The 23,771-nt window shown below is 45.3% G+C and overlaps 2 protein-coding genes across 2 annotated transcripts; one reads left to right on the top strand and one right to left on the bottom strand.

Annotated features, from left to right (window-relative positions):
- Positions 1–15,810: 15,810 nt before the first annotated feature.
- Positions 15,811–18,450, top strand: LOC307089616 (leptin-B-like; the record flags this gene model as incomplete). Its single annotated transcript, XM_079755970.1, has 2 exons — positions 15,811–15,969; positions 18,202–18,450. 2 exons carry the CDS (start codon positions 15,811–15,813, stop codon positions 18,448–18,450), a joined length of 408 nt encoding a protein of 135 aa, XP_079612096.1.
- A 1,680-nt stretch (positions 18,451–20,130) lies between these two features.
- On the bottom strand, positions 20,131–23,427 carry LOC307089615 (transmembrane protein 53-like; the record flags this gene model as incomplete). Its single annotated transcript, XM_079755969.1, has 3 exons — positions 20,131–20,495; positions 22,413–22,966; positions 23,402–23,427. 3 exons carry the CDS (start codon positions 23,425–23,427, stop codon positions 20,131–20,133), a joined length of 945 nt encoding a protein of 314 aa, XP_079612095.1.
- Between the last annotated feature and the right edge of the window lie 344 nt (positions 23,428–23,771).

The raw sequence follows: 23,771 nt of genomic DNA, 5'->3' as shown, positions 1-23,771 counted from the left end.
AACTCGATCATTCAGACATGCTGTCCCTTCGCTTTGCACTCACAGTAACAGAGGTGGTTCTTCATTCTATGAGATTTGCGATAAAATGGAAGTTAGAGGGCCTAAACGCCTGTCTTTGTACGTTACTCTCAAAGCGATTGTTGCAAGAGGCTGTCGTCATGACGACTGCAACTCCTGCCTAGAGCACTGTCATCAGTGGACACACACGAAGGAGCCCATCACCTAACACGTGTAATAGCCCTACCACTTTTAAACATGATTATGATGACCATGATCCTTTGGAAAGAAACGGAGTTTGTTACAAATGTGTAACAAAACTCAGTGTGCATTTAAAATAGAATTATTCAGGGCAAACTAGTTTGGCTGTATATTAAATAAGCTAAAACCGTTCCAATCCCATGAAGAGGCAACATATGGGTAGGCCTATATATTAGTGTTTAAGTTAGTTAGAAAATGACAGGAAGAAACTGCCATTATGTGTTATCTTTGAGATCTGAAAGCATTGCATGTAGTTGTGCACATTGGCCAGTAGATGGCGTCCACATTGCAGTGATGCCGTTGTTTTTGGACAGCAGGCAGTGTGAGACGACTCTACACACACACACACACACACACACACACACACACACACACACACACACACACACACACACACACACACACCCATGTAAACGACCTATAACTTCAGAGAAACCAAAAAACTGTCAATATATTATATTATTTATTGTCTAAACCGAATGGTTGAGGAAATAAATAGCTATGTTGGTCCAGGTTCTTCTCCATTAGATACAGAGCGAGACTTGACAGTAGAAAGTACGGTCAGACAAAATTCCACATAATTTAAACCTTGGACGAGAGGATACATGTTGTTTTGTTATTTTGAGTCGCTGAACTTCTGTCTTATTTCTGCACTAGGCCTATAGAGAAAGAAATGCAACCAAAAATTGCATTTTCTATGAAGCGCAGTCTTTTTTTTTCAATAAACTGCATTTTATTTTTTGTAATGGTAGGACGGAAACTATAAGTGAAACATAGTTAGGTGCCACAACCTGCTTTATGTCGGTTTTATTCAAACAGATTTTTAGGGGCCGAAAGTGCTAGAACAACATATTTCATTAAAACGGACTAACTAATTGAGAAACTAAAATGTGTTACTGTGCTTTGAAACCAACAGACAGCTAAATGTAAAACAAATAATACAATACTGAGATGTATTTGAAACATCTAAATGAAGACAAAAAATGGATGGAGAGGTTGCGTTCGTATTTTATTCTCAACAAAGTTAATTTATTATTGAGGACTAGAAAAAGTTTGTAACTTTCTTTCAAACTAATTGGACCATTGGATATGACCATAATAATGTATGGAACATGCTCTCATGAAGAGGCTATCACAGTCAAATGTAAAGTAGTACAACTTTCTGCCAAGCAAAGTTGTACTCAACATATATAACATTTTTACTTTGTCTAACTAGACTATATGTGTATACATTTTAGCACAAGGTATTTGAAATGTGTCTCACGTTCAATAATGCCCCATTAGAAGAAAATGACATAATTGTAAATGTATTTCTTCATATTGACAACATACCCATTGAAATGTCAAACATTTGCATATTAAGGTTTAATGAAAGTAATTAAGTTACAACCTTAAAAATGATTGAACATCTTTTTCAGAACATTACAAATGATGGGGAGAAACAAGATGGCCGAGCATCCCCTATTTCCTTTGTCAGCTGACACTATACTGTATATCCTATGAACATCATTCTCATCCATGGTGGATATTCATTTATTTTCATTCGTGCATCGCATCAGATCAGGGCATTGCCTACTTCTACTACTTTTACTACTATTTATTCTCTCCACACATCATTGCATATACTGTGCTGCCATATTTTTCAAAAGTATGAGAGAGAGAGAGAGAGAGAGAGAGAGAGAGAGAGAGAGAGAGAGAGAGAGAGAGAGAGAGAGAGAGAGAGAGAGAGAGAGAGAGAGAGAGAGAGAGAGAATAGGTGCGGTATGGAGGACGGCAAGTTGGGCGTTACCAACCAACGGGTTTCACCTGTTTCACCCTAAAGATCTTTAAGCAGAACACTTGAACGCACAGAACGAACTAACAGATGTAATTATTTTTCAATTTGATAGTTCGCTTTCCCTGCTGCGCTCTCCTGATTGGACGCCCGAGCACCAACGGAGAGGTTATTGGCGGGAAGTGCGCTTCAGCAATCTTGTGAACGCGCCCTGCCTCGAGTTAAAAGTCACGAGGCAGAGGAGTTTGCGCGTGACTGCGCTGCATGCACGTGAGCTCCGTCGTCCAGAACGCACGCGGCGCAAGTTGGCGCTTGCTTGCTTGGATATGTGAATGGATGAAGAACCTACTGGATGAATGACTGCATGCATGGAAAGTCTTCCAACGTGCGTGTTGTTCGGCTTTAGACCTTTTTGACGATTTAAGAACTCGGAAGTTTGTCAAGTGAAACTTCACGCATCGTGTTCGATTTCAAAACGTGTTTCAAGGTTGTGACGCGTAGCCTATGTGGCTGTAGGTCAATATAATCCCGATTCGATAACCAATCGGTCTCTACATTCTCGTGTGAAACAGATTGTGCTATCAACAGCGGTTTGTGTAATGGAAAGCTGTCCATGTCTGTGCTGTAGTTTCGCTATAGCGGGGCTTTGGCTGATTTAAAATCAGACTCTAATCAAAAGCACGACGGAATCCCAGTGGCGCCCTGACCCAAACACCACAACCTCTGAAGGATGGCTTCTATTTTTATCCCCTTGGAGCTGTTTCTCTTCTTCATACTGTATATATATATATATATGGCTGTACATTTCACGCAGAAATACATTTAACGCAAACATGCACCCCACCCACCCGGTGCGTCTTCCTCGCGCTGTCTTTTTATAGCCAGGACGACGCGCTCTTCGGATACGTGTGTCACGTGTTTCGTGTTTGTGTTTGCGTACGATGTGAAAAAAAAACAACGAAAAAAACAACAGCGTGCCGTGATGCTCGCGCGGAGGAGCATTGTATGTAGAAGACGAAAAAGGGGAGGATGAGCAGGAGGGAGGAAGGGTGTGTGTGTGTGGGGGGGGGGGGGGGGGGGGGATCAGAAGATTATGGATTGATACAAATAGTCGCTCGCGCGCCAACCCCAGCCCGAGCTGAATTAATGTGATGCTATTTTAGGCTCTCCTGTGTTTCCAGGGGAAACCTAATGACGCAATGACGTCAATGCAGGTCACCAGTTAGACTGGAGGAATTGAGTGGCTTCCATTTAGGTTTTGCAGTATTTTTCCAGAAACGCGGAAAGGACAGAAATGGATTAGATGGCATACACGCACAGAGACATAAACAATAGGACGTGCGACGGCAAAGGTAGGCGAAAATAAAGCAAGTATAGCGATCGCGAGGAGGAGGAGGAGGAGAAGGAGGAGGGGGGGTGCTTCTGCATATCAATGGGTATACCGTTGAAATACCCAAGGATTATGGAAAGGGAAGAGAAAAATGATGCACCGCCTTGGATCGGTGACTGGGTGAGCCCATTCTGTTTTTTTCTGATTGTTTAATTGAGAGAGAGAAAAAAATAAACATGTTGCACGTCTATCCCGGTGGTTTTGTTTCAACGGCTTATATAGAGATCCGCGGAGGAGACATTCTTTCCGATATGATGCTGGTAAAACGTGCCTGGTCAGATTTTTTTTAAATTTTTCTCCGAAGGGGATATCGTGTGTTATTATGGGATAGATGAAACTTAAATAAATCAATCCTATCCTCGGCGAGACTTCGCCTCGAGTTGATTTCAATGTTTATCATTAACCGTCCGCGTCAATAGGCGTATTTCTCCTCGACTGCTGCTGTCCGCGGGAATAGACTTCCAATTGCATAGGCCTACCTGTTATTGGTAGTGGACTAACTGGCATTTCTTTTACATGTCATAACGAATGTGATTTTTTTTATAGACTATCTGAAAAATCATTACATTAAAGAACCCAAGCAGAACATGTGAGATACATGTCATGTGTTTATTCTAACAGCGTTGATTCTTCGTGTTTATGTCAAGAGAGTTGAAGATAAATAATTTGGTTCAAGTTTCATTTTGATCCATATCACTGCTGTAGCTGTCGTTTGCAGAGCTGGTGCGCGCGCCGTGTGTGTGTGTGTGTGTGTACGCGCGCGCACGCGCGTGCGTGTGTGACGGGCAGTCGTGCGCGTAGAACAAGGGAGATTAGACTTTTACGGGCGCACATGAACATGAAAGCGCTGCACACGCACTCACCCACAGGCAGACATGCACACACGCACGCACACGCACCATATACATACACGCACGCGTCGAGGCATTACCCATTCGGCAGCCTGTGTTATGGCAACAAGTGCCAATTCATGCACAATCAATCCATCAGGCTGCACGTCGCTTCGAACAAGTGCAGTTTAAGGGAAAGATTGGCAGAGGAGAAATTAAGAAAAAGCGGACGGAGATGAATGCCTTATCTCCCCTGTGTTTTTATTTTTATTATTTCTTTGGACGAAAGACGGTGACATTTACCATTACCATTTCAATATATACAATGGTGTCACTGTGAGTGCAGGGCGTTCACCGAGCGACCGTGCGTGCGTGCAGCCGAGAGACAGAGCCGAGAGCGAACGAGGCGGGTTTCCACACCATGGGCGATTCCCCGCGTGAAGGGCCGCTCGCAGTTCAGCACCACGGACAGCGGCTCTGTCCTCCACACCCGTCGGTGGAAACGCAAACGCAGGAGGCGCCCAGCCGTCCATTCATCCGTTCATCGTTGAAGTTGAGGTTCGCCCGAACAGGCTCTCTTCCTCACCTCTCAACGCAGCAACTTCCACTGCACTTTTGGTGCACAGGAGGTTAAAATGGCGATGGCGGGGGCCATGTAGAAATGGCCGGAATGAATCTTCTTGATAGCTCCCCTTTGCACCTCATGATGCCAAATATGTTTTACAAATCTACATTTGAAGCAAATATAGTCAGAATGAAAGCAAGAGTAATACACTCTCCCCAAGACCCCCCACCCCAGAAAAAGGATTGGAAAAACGAGATGCAAATTGAATTGATGATTCAATTTGACCCCAGTTCCTCATACATGACGCATTTACTGAGCTCAGCGGCAGATGGCCTCTAGTCCAGGGAGGCCTTAGGAGACATTCTGATCCATGGTAGCCCTATAGTGGGATCCATGTGTGGTCGTGCTGGTGTGTGTGTGTGTGTGTGTGTGTGTGTGTGTGTGTGTGTGTGTGTGTGTGTGTGTGTGTGTGTGCACTTTTAAAACAACGATGCAGTAAAGAACAGGGACTTTGGTCGTTGTCAGCTCAGGGAACTGTATGATGAAGCGTACAGAGTCGGTACATTAATATTTAATGCTGCGCTTTATATGCATAGTGTTTTTGCATATGCTCATGTACATAAATCTGTGTGTGTGTACGTGTGTGCGTGTTTGAACAGAAAATGATTCAAGGAATAAAGTAATCATTCAGTTTCCCTATTCCAAAATAGGAACACATTTCATCTCCTCCTCGTGAAATCCGACGCTCACGACTTGCCCTCTACCCAACATGCTTACATGCAAATGGATGTTCTGAGATATTGTCTTAAAGTCCTTAACATGCATCTGGTCACGTGAAAACAAGAGTTGGAGTCCGGAACGCATTAACGGTGAAACATAATGCTTCCAGAGTGGGAAGCTGTAATCTGATCAGAAACTAGTAAATCGACAATCAACAGAATTATCTTGCACTATTAGCAGTGATTAAATATGCAAGGCGCAATGACATCATGCTGTATGTGAGTGAAAATAAACAGTAAAAGTTTAGCAAATATGGGTAAATGGAATGGAAATTGTGATATGAATGGTGCAGAAAAAAAACATTGCTTTGGAAATTATTCCACATATGTTGTGTTCGGTCAACTACTTTAGGAAGTGTAGTGATGCTGTGAAGGAAGTTGGCTGCGTCACACACGATACTCCATTGCATGTACACTTAATACTGGGTTGCTAAATGTTTAGCAATAATGATACGGTGCATGGGAATGATTTCACTTTCATCAAGTTGTTGCACCAATTGCAATGTCACGATTGAGTGATCGGGGCTTTATGTGAGATTTAAGATAATTTCAGTGGGATCAGGGAATCACATCTCTGATTGGTTTTGGGAATCCACCCGGCCTGTCAATCACATGGCATTACCATAGCTGCACCACAGGTTGGTGAATGCTTCTTGACGACGGAGAGACGAAGGCATGGAGCAGAGAGGGACCGGGGAGTTTTGTTTTGTATAAACTGTATATCCTCCAAAATCTTCTTGTGCTTCATCTCTTCAAGCTCTGACCTCCCGTAGCAGCTTACAGGGCCTCCTTTATGACGTCAGCGGGTAGTGGGTCGTCTGTCACAGGGTCATCATGTGATGTCATGGGGTCGGAGGTCAGTTGTCTCAGGGTCGTCACCTGTCCTTGTGGCTGTCCTCCCTCGCTGCAGGTCCCCCGGGGCTGATGGGAGCCCAGAGGAGGCTGGCGTCCCGTCGGAGGTCTGCGGGGGATCCCGGCCCTCTTCCTGTCCACTGCGGGTCTTTTTGCGGTCTGGGCTTGCTGTTCCCACAGCATTAGCCAGGAAGCCCTTACCCCAAAAAGCATCCGCGTTGGACCTCTGGCATCTGGAATGGCCAGCGACCACACCCCCCCCTAATGAGGAGCTCAGCAGATACAAGGAGCACCAAGGTGGGGGGGGGGGGCACTGGGCCACAAGATGGAGGAGGTAATCCGGGCCAGAAGGGGCTGAGACTGTTGGTGGATTCATCTACCGACAGGAATCTTCATTCATCTATCGACAAATTATGTTCTATCAGATACACACGCAGTCTCATTTCTAATATCCGCTTTTTGGATCATTATAAAATGAATACTTAAATTTCACTTTGGACTCTATTTGGCTTTTATTCATATATTTTACACTTTACATTTTATAGACTAAATTATCAATCAATGAATAAGAAAAATGTGAAAATAATCATTAATTGCAGCCCTAATATCCAGGCAATGGGAGGGATGCGAAACTTGAGGAAATGAATGTGTTACAATTATTATATATAATAAATAAATAAATGTATATAAATATATATTGGGTATAAAACATTAGAATACAGCCGAAAACAAGGGTGTTCCTTTTGTAGGATGTAGTGGAAGATGATGCGAAGGTAAATGTCAGAATATGTTAATCCAGGAATTTGAGTAATTGTTAACATTTTACTATAATACTACAGAGGAAGACAGGAAGTAGAGACACTGCAACCATGCGCCACCAAAAGCCAGTCCAAAGCCAAATCACTTAACCTAACTGGTAAGTTAACTCACCATTTTACCAGTAATTTGGCCCACGAAATAAACTAATGGGAAGGGTATTAGAACAAACCCGAATCACACTTAGTCCAGCTAGGGCCACAGCCAATAGAAAGCGACCTCTGGAAAAAGGTTTTTAGCCAATAGTATGATGAGTATTTCCCCTGTTTAACAACTCAAGACATTGTACTAAAAAAACAATACAGAATTGTTCATCAGCACTTGTGAGACTCACAGGACAAAATTTATATTTTAGGTTTAATATCCCTTTACGATTGATCAGATATACAATATGTGTATATTGTATATATGTGTATATATATATATATTGTCATATATATGACAATATATTTTGTATATCAATGAAGACTCAACCCAAGTATCGTTATCACGATAGACAGACACACACTCTACATTCTGTCACATATTAATAGAATATACATTTCTTAGTTATTCACATTATAATTGAACAATTATTGTTGCAGTGTGTTATTTATTTTGAACAGTTGCGGGAAATGGCCAAATAAGTCCAGTGAAGACCTTTGAAGAGGAGTTACATAAGCTTTGTGTGCATCCTAATGCATGGGTAAACACAATCTGCTCACTGTATGTCTACGCCTCAAGCCATGACGTTGCCTACATACATGTACTGGGACACCAGCAGAATGGGGAGGAGTGTGTGTGTGCCTGTGTGTGAAAACAGGATGGTTAATGTGTTTTCATATTTTGGTTGATTCCTGTACTTTTTGGGGGTTCTAAGTGTATTGTACATTGCCACATGCAGTAGTCACCATAGTGGTCATTGTCTACATGTCCCTGCTCGTCACTACTTATACATTGTATATACACATTCTAAATCAAGGGGAGAAGTGTGTTCAGCACCACACTCAGATCTCTGGTTAAGGATATCAAAGCGGCAATCACCAACTTATCATATTTGGCTTAAAATCCACGACCATCAACATCAAATAGATGTAAAGGTTCATTAAAAAAAATATATATAGTTTCACCTAGGCTCCTTTCGAGCCTCCATTCAGTTGCATTGAGCAGGCTACAAAATACAACTATAACACGTCTGTTACTTACATAATATTCACTTGCTTGTGTCTTTGTTACAGCTGGGTGTGTCTGTGGCAGCATATCTGCCTCGTCCGTTGTCTGCAGGGTAAACACCCAGCTACAAAGGCCTTAGCAAACACCTTCACCCCAGGTACAACTGTCAGTGCTCTGCTCGGCATTTTCACAGTGCTTTTCTGTGATTGCAATGTCTCGCTGCGCTCAGGAAATGGCTTAACTGTTTCCTGTACTAACTGCTACTACGCTATGGGGTGTGACCAATGGGAACGGGACTTACAAGCGCATAAATGGGAAATGTACTTCCTGATCAACTTGCGATTAGATTTTATGAACGTTTCTGAAAGAGAGTACCTGGACATTTTTGCTCTTAAGATGTTTGTTTCTTAATTTGCAAGCCTGCTCAATGCAAGTGAATTGAGGGTCCAACACTTTAGAACTAACATTTTTATGTATTTATTGGTGGGGAAGTGGAATCGAAGCCATATATGGGCGTAGCGAGTTCTGGCGGGGCACTAGTCATGCCCCGCCCCTCAGCTGACGGCTACCGCGGTCCAATCACACGCTCCGACCCTGAGAAGTAATCCATTTTAGAGGTTCCATTTCACACACAATCTCTGAAAAGTAAAGTGTGCTGAGCTGGATTTCACCCACCATAACCATCACCATGTACCCCATGGGGTGAATGTATCGTGCTCCCTGTTGTCAAATGTAGGTATCCTGTATAAGTTATCTGTATGTCAAGATTTAAATCCTACAGCATAGCGCCATACCTTTGCCATACTAAGGTGTATGACTATTTCAAGCAACAAATGGTTAAATCTATGACACAAGGGATTTATGAAACTCATGCAAACATGGGAGAAAGAGTGTTTTGTCTATACACGTTATGTATGCATGTGCAGAGAACATAAATGGTGACCATCCGCATCCAACCTCTGTAGATACCATTCAGTAGGCCTTACAGTCTAAATAATAAAGTACAGTCTTTATTTTTCATTACTTTCCCCCTATAATGATGACTGGTATCAGTTACATAAGATGAGGTGTGGTGGAAGAATATTTTCATGCTGACTCAGAATATGACGGTAGTGTGTATCTCCCGTTAAGTTTTTTTTCCAAATGAATCTAAATTCTTGAACTTCAATAAAGTAACACAGTTGAGACAATGATTACTTCCATGTGTCTTTTTTTATAGGTCTACCATCAATGCATCGTTTGCTCAGTTTCTCTACTCCTACGTCTTCTCCTGCTCCTTGCTTTCCATGCAACATTGGAGTTGGAAAGAAAGTGCGTATTCCTTCGTCAAACCGTAGGCCTACAGATTTAGGGTGATATGTTATCTCCATCCATATAGCCCGCTCTCCAGGGAAGAGAGATCAGGGGAAATCCTGTATTTCAGAAATTGGACAATAAGTAAGTTATTTTGGATCATATGGAGAAACAAAGACGTCATACCAATCAACAATAGGCTAATCCATGCAAGCAAAATTAATTGGCAGTAAATATACAGGCTACATTAAGCCTTTTTTTTTTTTTTGCAAATGTTAAGTGGATCCTGCCGGGGCTGCGGAGTGGGGAGGGGTGACCGTTTAGAGAGACGAACCCAACTGTCTCTGCCCGCTCCCACAAAATATACATTTATGGTTATCTGGAGCCCCCTTGCGGCCAGTTTTGGAACAGCGTCTTCAGAAAACGAGGACGACCTTCACTGCTGCGAGACCGCCAGGGTTACTTGCCAACAAAAATGTTTATACGAAAGGGAGCACAGAGCGTTTATCACGCAGCAGTTAGACGGGTTACTGCTTGTTTTTACTGGCACCCCACCATAACACACTAGGTGTTACAGTAAACAATATGTCGAAAAAGTTCAACCACTATCGCTATCACCAGATGCGCCGTTCAAGTCGAGCAGAATGTAAGGCTTTCAAACAGAACAAGGTCACACCTCTGAAAACAATTTGTAAAGCATGTTTTCTAACATCCCATGCACGTTCTGCTAATTTGGTTTTATGTCGACAACGCAAAGACCACAGACCGAAATAAGCAGTCATATGAGTTCCGTTTATATTTGAGTACTTCCAGTGGCGGCTGATGATCAAAAATGTTGGTGGGGCAAAGTAATAGACTGGGGGTCTGGGGTTTCCCCCCCCCCCCCATAAAAAAAATGGAATTCAATAGATTTGATTTCCTGTATTCTGGTGCATTTTGGGGATGGCCACTACCTATTACCTATTACCTATCAGCTACTATTCATTCAGATTCATAGCCTACATCCTGACTTGCAGGGCCTGGACAAGCTTACACTGCATATACAGACCTACTTTATGGCCACTCCACCAGCCATTGCTATTTGACCCATTGTTGTTATTCGTCCCACAGAGTGCATCAGTCAAGAATCTTGGTGTTCTGTTCGACCCTCAACTGTGCTTCAACCAACATGTTAGAAGCATAACTACAATTGCCTTTTTCCATCTGAGAAACAATGCAAGAATCAGACCAATGTTATCTGCAGCGGATGCAGAGACACTGATTCATGCATTTGTTTCATCAAGACTGGATTATTGCAATGCACTGTTCTCGGGACTACCAAAATCTACCACAAAAAGTCTACAGCTTGTACAGAATGCTGCAGCTAGACTGCTGACCAGAACGAGAAGATTTGATCATATCACACCTATTCTCGCCTCTCTGTACTGGCTACCAATAACTTTCAGATCGGACTTTAAGGTGCTACTGCTAACCTATAAAGCCTTGCATGGATCTTCTCCATCCTGCCTGAAGGATCTGATTATTCCTTATAGTCCTTCTCGGTCCCTCCGGTCTTCAGGAGCTGGCCCTCTTTCACTGCCGAAGGTTAAAAAGAAATCGGCTGGACAGAGAGCGTTTGCCTATCGAGCCCCCTTCCTATGGAAATGGCTGCCACAAGTGATCAGGGAAGCTGACTCTGGAGCTATTCAAAGGAAAGCTCAAAACGCACCTCTACGATCTTGCATTTGGAACATAGGAGTGTGAAAACGACAGATGTGAAGTGAAGACCACTCTGTTTGTGTTTTGTTAATACAGTATACATTCCCACTATGTACTTCTCTGTTCTAATTCACTATTCTGTCTGTTCTAGCATGTTGCGGTGACTGGACTGGATGCCTGGACTCTCCTCATGGTCAACCGGCCAGCGCCACATCACCATTTAACATTATGTGCATGTATTTACCTGTATGTCAATTATGGCACCCATTGCGCTCCTGACCATCCCTGGAAGAAGGGATGGCCGCTATGCGTTTCTTCTCAAGATTTCTTCCTTGCTAATTTCAAGGGAGTTTTTTCTTGCCCTTGTGGGGGCTTGGGTAAAGGGGGGTGTCATAAATATTTGACCTGTTAAGCCCTTTGAGACTGTAATGGTGATTAAGGGCTATACAAATAAAATTAAAATTGAATTGAATTGATATTGAGACAAATCATGATCACTGTCCTATAATGTCCATTCTTTGTGAGTCTCAATGTCTACATCAAATGCAGTTAGAAATATGGGACAGTTGCTTCATTTTGTTTATATGCTACAGGCCGAAAGACTAAATTAATATGTAACTTACTTGCTGCTTTTCAGTATAACATTGCTTGGGGAGTCCAATTCCTCCACTGAAAAGGGTGGAAAGCGCTTACAACTCTCAGCCAGTTAGCGATCTATCTCTTCTCTACATGTAGTTGTGTTGCGCGGATGCTGCTGAGGGAGGTAGCCTATTTGATTGATTCGCTTAATTGTCCAATCATGTGGCGATAACAAAAAAGAAAAGCGATACCATTGGCCTGGGGCGCACACTGGTGCGACCCGAGGGCGAATTTTCTTGCGCCAATGAAAAGCTGTCTCTGCTTGATAAACAGCAAAAAGTTAGCGAGCTTACATTGACTTCAACGTGGCCGGCGCCCCTGACTTGGAGGAGGGCTATATTTCGAAGGACCAATAACTAGCCTAGCCCAAATCATTGACGTTCAGACGCATTTAAATGGTTGCTGGCAGTGACAAGTATATCACACAATTAAACGATCCATTATCCATTAAACGAGGATAAACGCTATGTATTTGTGTTGAATTATTTCGTATTGATAATAGTTGATTAATAGGTGGCAGATATAGTCAAGTGACTATTTCACGGAGGGGCGGCGCCCTATCGCCACTACATACTTCCCAGACAGGAAATGAGGGGGGGGAATTTAAGATATATGTTGGCTCTAGCTGAACCAAGGGATGACGCAATATTGGTTAAAGTTAGGAGAAATAGTAAACCTCAGAAAGTACTGGGTGATGAGAACACTGACGCATAATCCATCACTCCAAGCTACACACACGCAGAACTGTCCAAATGGTTAGCCTGACTCACTATACCAGGGATCTGAACTAATATACGTTTGGCAGGTTTCATATAAACGTGTTTTTAACTTCTATGTAATTACCGTATCCAAACCCTTTACCATTACCATGTCGTTTCGGAGCAGGTCGATTGCGGACACATTGGGGATTGAAGCCAGAACCCTTAGGCCGGGAGTAGAAAACGCACTAAGTAACATGCACTGGTTTGTTCATGCATACACAGACAAGTGATGCTGCAGACGGTGATGAAGCTCCCCAGGAGAGTTGAGCAATAGGGCAAAAGGTTTGCTCAACTTCAAAGAGTCATCAGATATAGACTGAATACTAATTTAAAGAATCACAGACAATTGCGCGGAATTTTTTTCCACATTAGCCTACCGTATGTTTTTTGCTTTACTTGTCAAGAGTGTCGCTCTGCACGGTTCGTTTTTTGAACAAGGTGGCCGGGCCATAGCTGGAAATCAATAACTTCTCAGCAAGGCCAGATTGATATTCATTGCGAAACGTAAACGGGTATATCAGGATGGTTTACCTCGGCAAATGATATTGTCACGACCCCACTGGTATATTGAAAACGACTCTCTGTCTAGGCAGGAGACCTTCCGGCCACCTGAGCAGTGACTCACCAGGGTTCCCCGCGAGCTCTGGTCCTTCTCACTTGTTGAGGGATAGCCGAAGCCTTGGGGTAAACGTTAGCCTGTCCCGTTCTGTTATTTTTTGACACATAACATTGACGAACACTTGACGGACATGCATGACAAAAGGGCGGTCACGTTCCCCGTAGCAATCCTTAAATCCTGGTGTTGTCCTTTTATGAGGGCGGATAGGATTTACATTGTCTGAGGTTGGTTTCTGAGTGTCACCAAGTCTGGGCACCATGCTGTCTATTCAGACACCATCTTGCTTCTGTCCGTCCTCTTGGATCCGTCAGGTGACCATAATCAAGGCCAATCAAGGGAGCCACTCCCACAGTTACCATGACAACCAGTTACCCACCAGCTTCACATTAGTCTACCCAACAGAAGGATCGTGACAATATGAGCACAATGTCCCAATGAGTAAGATTGAGCTAGTTAGGTGGGAGACCTTCAGAATAAATATAACATTGTTCTGCATCTCTAACTGGCTGTGCAACTGTGTGACCCAAATTAGCATATAGTAGTGATGGGTGATTCAAGACGATTCGTTCCTTTTCAACAAATACACATTACGAATTGTATCTGTGAGTGGATTGTTCATCTCGTTCTTTCGTTCTTTGATTTGCACATGTGTAAACGATGATCTGACTCCAAAAGATTAGTTAATTTGAATGAACGAGTCTGAAAAAAAGAGCCAAACTTTGCCTCGCAGAACAAATTTAACAAACAAATTGATAAGATGTGCAGACAGAAAACAGAGGAAATACTGGGGGAATAAAAAGTGATTTAATGCTTCATTCATTGGAAAACCTGCGTGGTCATTTCTTCCAGTAAGGCCACTTTGCCATGGGCCAAAACATTAAGGGAAGAGATATTTAGCGGCTTTGTCATAGAATAATTTCCACGGAGCTATGAAGTAACACACACACACACACACACACACACACACACTCCACACAAAACAAGATTGCTTGTTTGTCCACAAACACAATTAAATCTGCCCTAGTTTTAGCACTGTGGTTATCAGACTGCCAGCTATGGGCCACAGACCGCTACGTGTCAATTTGGAGACAAATTGCCATATTGTTGTGTTTTAACTGGCAGTTAATCTTTCTCTGATGGTCACACCTGCCCCCTCAAATGTCTGTGTGCCGCCGCTGTAACAGAGCAGCGGTTCAGATCAGCAGATCAGAACCTACTAAGTGCATGTTGTCAGTTTTACAATTAAGACCGATAAGCAAATGCCCACACCATCTCTTAGAGTTTTCAAAGTTAACTTAACTGTACGGGCAGGCTACAAAGCATCGGTGTGTGTGACAAAAGATACCGTTTATTGTAGCATATAACTATGTTATTTCTGTGAGTTGAGAGAAATAACATAGTATAACATAGATAATTGAGAATTGAGAGCATACACACTGAAATGCACTGATTTGATATAAACGTTGCTGCATGGTGTAAATTTGATTTTACACCTTTTTATTAGTTTGTTTGTGTTTACTCTGAGTGGGAAAGCCTACGTCATCTCTGGACTAAAGAGGCGACCTTTTGATTAACAAATAAGACAACTAAGTTTTGGGTTCATGTACACTGGGGGGGGGGGGGGAGAGAGCGTAGAAAGAGTGGTGGGAGAGATTGCATGTCATGAAGGGTTTCCATTAATGAATCACCCATTGACTTTATGAGGGTATTTAGAGGAGGAGAACCCTGGAGATCGATGGCCTATGCGGTTGCTCACCGCTCACAGACAGACGGAAAACGCACCCAGGAAAACAGGTAGGTTATGACACACAACGGGCTGGTTAATAAAGAGTACATCGTTTATAGGCTTTTTTGTATTTACTTTATCTACTTTGATATTAAATAAGTGAAGTTTGTAGTATAGATTCTATATTGAAATATATTTTTTGGAAAAAGTTAAATAATTTAATTTTGTGGCTGCAAAAAAAAAGGTTGTGATCACCATTGAATGCACTGAATTATTATCATTATTAAAATTATCCTTATGTAAATAATATAACTACATTATTTTATTATATTATTATAATATCACTAATACTAACAGTTAATGCAAATTATATATATTTACAGCTACCTATTATTTAATTGTACATGTGTTTTTATATTTCAGTGTGTTCTGCTGTTAACTCTTTTGAAATTGTATTAATAGTTTACCAATAACTAAATAAAATAAAAATACAATACGTATATATATTTCATGTGAAAATATGTTTAAGATTATTGGATTTTTTAAATTGTCAATTAGACCACGCATGGACTATATGTGGTGGGGCGAGAGAGAGGAAAGTTCCTGCTCATTTGAAAATCATTTCTGCAGGTTATAATCTTTCGTTATTCCTCCCAGAATGGTCGTGTACCGTGATCTCTTGTGGCTCTCTGTGGTGATGTTGGTGCCCACCTGCACAGCTCTCCCCACCCAGGCAGAGACCATGATGAATTCCATCAACTACATAGTGATGATCGCCCGGACCACTCTGGTGCACATCAGGAAACTACAAACCCTGGTATGGATGGAGACGACATCGTTACACCAGAGCTTACTATGTCATGTCAATGAGTAAAGTAATACTAATGGCTACTTTCAATGATCTGCATCTTAACTTGTAACCATCCTCCTTAGTAATAGACTGCAAGAAGCCCGTCTATTTTAACAGTGGTACATGAAGGGTCAAAGAATGAATACAGTGGGGCAAAAAAGTATTTAGTCAGCCACCAATTGTGCAAGTTCTCCCACTTAAAAAGATGAGAGGCCTGTAATTTTCATCATAGGTATACCTCAGCTATGAGAGACAAAATGAAAAAAAAAAGTCTAGAAAATCACTGTCTGATTTTTAAAGAATTTATTTGCAAATTATGGTGGAAAATAAGTATTTGGTCAATAACAAAAGGTCATCTCAATACTTTGTTACATGCCCTTTGTTGGCAATGACAGAGGTCAAACGTTTTCTGTAAGTCTTTACAAGGTTTTCACACACTGCTGCTGGTATTTTGGCCCATTCCTCCATGCAGATCTCCTCTAGAGCAGTGATGTTTTTTGGCCTTCGCTGGGCAACACAGACTTTCAACTCCCTCCAAAGATTTTCTATGGGGTTGAGATCTGGAGACTGGCTAGGCCACTCCAGGACCTTGAAATGCTTCTTACGAAGCCACTCCTTCGTTGCCCGGGCGGTGTGTTTGGGGTCATTGTCATGCTGAAAGACCCAGCCACGTTTCATCTTCAGTGCCCTTGCTGATGGAAGGAGGTTTTCACTCAAAATCTCACGATACATGGCCCCATTCATTCTTTCCGTCACACGGATCAGACGTCCTGGTCCCTTGGCAGAAAAACAGCCCCAAAGCATGATGTTTCCATCCCCATGCTTCACTGTAGGTATGGTGTTCTTTGGATGCAACTCAGCATTCTTTCTCCTCCAAACACGACGAGTTGAGTTTTTACCAAAAAGTTTTATTTTGGTTTCATCTGACCATATGACATTCTCCCAATCCTGTTCTGGATCATCCAAATGCTCTCTAGCATACTTCAAACGGGCCCGGACATGCACTGGCTTTAGCAGGGGGACACGTCTGGCACTGCAGGATTTGAGTCCCTGGCGGCGTAGTGTGTTAGTGATGGTAGCCTTTGTTACTTTGGTCCCAGCTCTCTGGAGGTCATTCACTAGGTCCCCCCGTGTGGTTCTGGGATTTTTGTTCACTGTTCTTGTGATCATTTTGACCCCACAGGGTGAGATCTTGCGTGGAGCCCCAGATCGAGGGAGATTATCAGTGGTCTTGTATGTATTCCATTTCCTAATAATTGCTCCCACAGTTGATTTCTTCACACCAAGCTGCTTACCTATTGCAGATTCAGACTTCCCAGCCTAGTGCAGGTCTACAATTGTGTTTCTGGTGTCCTTTGACAGCTCTTTGGTCTTGGCCATAGCGGAGTTTGGAATGTGACTGTTTGAGGTTGTGGACAGGTGTCTTTTATACTGATAAGGAGTTCAAACAGGTGCCATTAATACAGGTAACGAGTGGAGGACAGAGGAGCCTCTTAAAGAAGAAGTCACAGGTCTGTGACAGCCAGAAATCTTGCTGGTTTGTAGGTGACCAAATACTTATTTTCCACCATCATTTGCAAATAAATTCTTAAAAAATCAGACAATGTGATTTTCTGGATTTTTTTTTTTCATTGTCTCTCAAAGCTGAGGTTTACCTATGATGAAAATTACAGGCCTCTCTCGTCTTTTTAAGTGGGAGAACTTGCACGATTGGTGGCTGACTAAATACTTTTTTGCCCCACTGTATGTGTTTATCAAAGCCCATAGAGAGCCTGGAATAGAAATATAGCAAACCAAAACAAAATTAAATATTTACACCTTTATAATGACACATTTGCAATCAAATAAGAACTTATTTGGAAAAACAATGCAACATTCAAGTTGACTAATAGTAACGAACAGTGACTTCGATGAGTAACTTTAATCTGATTACTGGTTTGGAAATAGTAACGCGTTACTGAAAAAAGTGATCCGAGGCCAGTAACGCGTTACTAAGTTACGCGTTACGTATTGTTAGGGGTGTATTTTGCTGTGTCGGTGTGTGTATTCTGCTGTGTTGTGTGTATTTTCGTGTCTACAGTTCTGTAGTTGGTGCCACCTTTCTGTTTTTAAAACAAACCCATTATGCTCCAAAACAATCCCAAAATGAAACACAATCAAAAGAACCCATAACAAACATGGATGTGCTCCCCCCTCCAGGGGACGGCCAGCCCTCCGACCGCTGTGGGCCCCCCGTCCATCAGGGGCCTCAACAGCATCAGCCAGGACCTCTCCCTGCTGGAAGCCGAGCTCCAGGAGCTCTCCTTCCGGCCCCTGGGCCAGGTCCAGGCCTACGTGTCCAGCCTGAACGGCTTCGTGCGCTACCTGGCCGAGACCCTGGCCTGCCGCCTAGACGCGGACCAGCCGGTCCGGGCGGGAGAGGGTTCCCGAAGAGCCGTGTGCACGTGAGCCTGATGAAGGTCCAGGTCTACCTGGAGGAGCTACTGCTCCACACGGACCAGCTGGGCGCGTGCTGACAGCTGATAGGGTGGCGCCGCCCGCCCCAGGACACTTTAAAGGGAACCCTTCCAGTCGCTTTGCCGGGAACCATTCTGACAAATGTCCAATGGTCGGAGAAGTGAGCAATAGCAATGCATGTCGATTTTGGTATCATATTTCCCTTTTTTGGGGTTCTTATTGTTGTGATTTTGGGATGGGAGAAGGGGACACTTTGATTGTCTCGGTGCAGGGCTGCAAATTGCTCAGGAAACCTTGGAGTGAGATTTAACCGATCCACTTGTTTGTCAAACCTAAAATGAATGATAGGTGGTCAATGATCGCTATTGACCACCGGTATAAGACGTTCTGATCTACACCAGACCTGGTGTAGACCATTGGGGCAGTTATTTATTTTTAGTTGGCAAAACTTGATCCACTTATTTTTTAATCACTGCAGCGCCACTCGAAAAAAGACATCCGTCATGTGAATGAAGAATGTTCAAAACATTCCCATAGGTTTAGTATTTGTATCCCTGAAAACCTAACAGATATCCCAGAAAGCCATTATTCAAGAAATATTTTTTTATTTGTGCTCGCTCATTGCATGAATTGACATATTGATTGGCGGATGTGCAATTCTGTCAAGGAATTAAAACAATTTCATACAAGTGGGCAATTTCTTATTGCATGAATTGACATATTGATTGGCGGATGTACAATTTTGTCAAGCAATTAAAACAACTACATACAAGTGGGCAATTTCTAAAGCATTTTTCTCTGTGCAAACTAAGCAGGCATATAGAGAACTATGTCATGACTACATGACAGGTGGTGAGTTGGACCACTGGGATGCGTTAGTTCTGATAAACAGTGACACATGCCCAATTCAAGATAACCTGCTCTGAAAATTCTCAATGGCTTTCTAACTACGTCTATTAACGTACCCTTATTGCGAAGTGCTACCAAGCACATAAAGTTAAAAGTTCCATTCAAAAGACACTTTGTCATGCACTGAATAATAAGTAAGTAAAATACCATAAAGCAACACTGGCCACTGATGGAAATTGTACTGCCTGGGTTTGTATATAAATATTAAATTAACATTATCTATGTTAAATACAATACACATAAAACGTTGAAACTTCAGTGATTTACACTTTGCATAACGGATAGAAACATAAAATGAAATGAAAGGCCTCAACTTCGTGGTTTGCATTGTTCCGTTGTTCATGTACCGCTCTAGGGGGGTCCGTGGTTCCCCTATGGGAGGGTAGACAGACGCCGTTTTGATTGAGGCAGCGCACCCAAACTTCCCGCTCTTCATTGAGGGCATTCAGCAGACGCTTTTATCCAAAGCGACTTACAAGGTTTAATGTCCAACAGTCACACACCGACGGCGCAGTTAACCACGCACGGCGACAGCCAGCTCATCGGGTTAGAAATTCGGGTTAGGTAACTTGCTCAGGGAAACCTCGACACATAGACGCGGGGGGGGGGGGGGGGGGTCGAACTAGCAACCTTCCAGTAACCAGCCAACCCGCCCTGCTTCCTGAGCTAAGCCGACCCCCTTCGACTGACCTCACGGCCTCCGTCTCCCGGCGTTCCCGATCGTGTCCAAACGACGTCCGCGAGCACGAGCGGCCGCAGGGCTCAGAGCTCGCGGGCCTCGGCCGGCGTCGTCGGCAGCGAGCTCAGGAAGGCCTCGAGCGCGGCGAGGTACTCGTCGCGGTGGCACCGCAGGTGGGCGGCGTGCACGGACACGGGCCAGCGGCGGCAGTCCACCGCCACGCCCCGCCCCCGCCACAGCTCGATCACCGTCTCCATGGCGACCGGGTCGCACATGACGTCGTTGTCGCAGAAGAAGAAGAGCGCCGGCGCGCGCACGGGGTTGTTGCGGAACACGTGCACGCCGCTGTCATAGAAGTCGGCCGTGTGGCGACGGAAGAGCCAGAAGAAGAACAGGGCGGCGTTCCTCACCAGGAACTCCAGACGAGGAAACAGAGTCTTACCCAGGCCTTGGGAGGGGAGGGGGAGGGAGAGGAGGGGAGAGGGAGGGAGAGGGAGGGAGGGGGAGGGAGGGAGAGGGAGGGAGGGGGAGGGAGGGAGAGGGAGGGAGAGGGAGGGAGAGGGAGGGAGGGAGGAGGAGGGAGGGAGAGGGAGGGAGGGGGAGGGAGGGAGAGGGAGGGAGGGAGAGGGAGGGAGGGGGAGGGAGGGAGAGGGGGGAGAGGGAGGGAGGGGGAAGGAGGGGGGAGGGAGGGGGAGGGAGAGAGGGAGGGAGGGGGAGGGAGAGGGAGGGAGAGGGGGGAGAGGGAGAGAGAGGGGGGAGAGAGAGAGGGAGGGAGAGAGGGAGAGGGAGGGAGGGAGAGGGAGGGAGAGGGAGGGAGAGGGAGGGAGGGGGAGGGAGGGGGAGGGAGGGAGAGGGGGGAGAGGGAGGGAGGGGGAAGGAGGGGGGAGGGAGGGGGAGGGAGAGAGGGAGGGAGGGGGAGGGAGAGGGAGGGAGAGGGGGGAGAGGGGGGAGAGAGAGAGGGAGGGAGAGAGGGAGAGGGAGGGGGAGGGGGGAGAGGGAGAGAGGGGGGAGAGAGAGAGGGAGGGGGAGGGACGGTGGGAGGGAGAGGAGGGGGAGAGGGAGGGGAGGGAGAGAGGGTGAGGGAGAGGGAGGGAGAGGGGGGAGAGGGAGAGGGGGGAGAGAGAAGGAGGGGGGAGGGAGGGGGAGGGGGAGGGGGGAGAGGGAGAGAGAGGGGGGGAGAGGGAGGGGAGGGAGAGAGGGGGAGGGAGGGAGAGAGAGGAGAGAGAGAGAGGGAGGGAGGGAGAGAGAGAGAGAGAGGGAGGGAGAGAGGGAGGGAGAGGGAGGGACAAAGAGAGAGAGAGAGGGAGGGAGATTGATTTTATATTTTTTGTTTGCTTTTCTTTGTTTATTCTGCATTACGAAAATCTCAAAAGTTGAACTTGCGAGGGAGAGAAAGGCCATCAGTAACACCGTTTGTGTTGAAGGCTACTTCAGTCTGACACTAGAGACACTCTCTGAGTCAATGAAAGCTATAATGTTATAACGCAAACCTACAAAGTGAGAGCCAGGTTGAACCATGAGTACATTCAGTACCAAGAGAAGCTCTAGAGCAGAGGGCATAACAACTCGTGGTACTTTATTTGCATTGACCTTGATCACCTCGTCTCCACTCTAACTGTCGACACAATTTAAGGCTTAACTTACAAATTCACCCTCTTTACCTCCTGCCACGGGGCAGGATTAGAAAGCTGTGAACATGGTTTTGTATCCAAGATTAATATTCTTGAGCCAGAGGAGAACATTCAATACCTTCATTTATTTCGGACTCTCTATTAAGCCAGCCACTGTGACGCATGTTGGCTCTAAACTTCACAATACGGCAGCTGACCACCCCCCCGCCAGGAGAGATCACACGTGATGTGCTGCTTGGACCCTCGAGGCATCCCAGCTGCTTTGGCCACAGTAGGGTATTATTTTTAGGAAGATTATTCATTTCGATCAAATCACTCCTTTAACACGATGCACAAAAGTCTGGTTATCTGATACTTCCTGCAAGACAGAACAAAGTTGGCAAAACAAATCCGCCGCCTGCCATAACCTTTGGCTAAAGTCGCTTGTTTAGGGTGATACCATCGGTGTGTATCAGCGCTCCGATAAGGAACACCAGTTTCCGCTTTACCCTTGCTTTGTTCCCGTTTGGTCGATTTGACCCCCGGTTGACACCGGACGACGTTTCTCCAGACCGGGAAACGCGGCCAGAGGGTTTACCCGAATCAAGCAGTTCTGTTCTCACCCAAGGGTGGCTCAGCCGAGGCATTAAAGAGTCAGCGGCTCAACGGGCGTATCAAACCCCAAAAGTACCCAGAGCCCGCCCCCCCCCAGAGCCCGCCTCCCCCGGCCCCTCATTGGTCGACCGGCCTCTCACCTGCGGCCATGTGCTCCAGGCTTCCGGCCACCATGCTGTCGTAGACGTGGCCTCGGACCCTCTCCGTGACGCCGGCGTACCTCTCGGGACCCTGGGCCAGGTGGCTCAGCATGGTGGAGAAGGTGTAGCCGCCGATGGAGCAGGCATGCACCAGCAGGGCTCGCCGCTGCAGCCAGGGCTGCTCCAGGAGGCGGAGCACGGCCCGGCCGTACGCCAGCCCCCAGCGCGGCCACAGGAAGAGCCGCGCGCCGCTCTCCACCGTCAGCACGTCCATGCCGCGGCCCAGGTACAGCGCCCGGTACTTGGCCAGCGCCTCCGGCCTGGCGCCCAGCCAGGGAAGGAGGAGGACCAGCGGGCGCGGCGCGGGGCGGGTGGGCGCCGGCGGTGGACCCCCCCCTGGTTGGGAGCGGGCGGGGCGCGGGGGATCGGGCGTGTCGGGGTCGGGGCAGTAGTGGTACGTGATGGTGCTGCTGATCTTGTGGGTGAGGAGGCCAGCCTGGTCCTCGGCGGCTCTGAGCGACGCCTTCGCCTCGGCGGGCTCCGAGGCGAAGAGGCTGGAGGACCAACGCGCGCTCATGTCAGGGGATTGGCTGAGAGGGGTGGCCGACCGATAACCCAGTTCAGTTGTGTTGAAAGGTTTGTTCTTGCTTATTATTTATACGGACACAACCTCGGTGTCAACATGCAATGCATTATTGTATTGTCAGGATTATATGAATAGATGCAATTGGGTGTAGCAGATCTGAACTTGCAATCGAAACCATAGTCTACTCATCTGATAGCCTATTAACAATTTATCATCGTATTAATGGTACACCATTTGAATAAATTACTTTGAATGCTGTTGTCTCCCTGAAACAAGCGAGCCTACTAAACAGATACAGACATGTACAATGAAAATACTGAAAGCATTGGATTAATAATTGTTAAACAAACAGTTCTATGCATGTTAGGCCACGTCAGTATGTGGCATTCGTTGGTTCCCTTACCTTCGGAGGCACTGCATATTCCCCATGGTCACGACCCGTGTGTCTTGTCCAGCGCCGATATGATACTTCTCGGAGATAGATTACATTAAATCTAGGTCAACACTCATGGCTTCAGCCGGGGTACAGCTGGCTGATCCGTGTACTGTTATAGCCCCATTGAAAGCCTCGCCAACAATCTTGCAGAGGGGGATGCCATTGCCTATGCGCGATGATGCACACCAAATGCACCGGCGAATTCTCTCTCTCCGCCTCCTGCCGTAAACGGGATGTTAGTGTCACGAAGCTGTCATCACGCATGGCAGGGTTCAAATGAGGACGTAGTGAAAAATGAAATAGCTGTCGGGACAGCTATTTCATTGGAATCTTTATT

The sequence above is a fragment of the Pollachius pollachius genome (assembly GCF_949987615.1).
Source record: "Pollachius pollachius genome assembly, chromosome: 18".
Lineage (NCBI taxonomy): Eukaryota > Metazoa > Chordata > Actinopteri > Gadiformes > Gadidae > Pollachius > Pollachius pollachius.
Note: the sequence above shows the minus strand (reverse complement) of the source record. Positions and strands in the feature narration are given on the sequence as shown.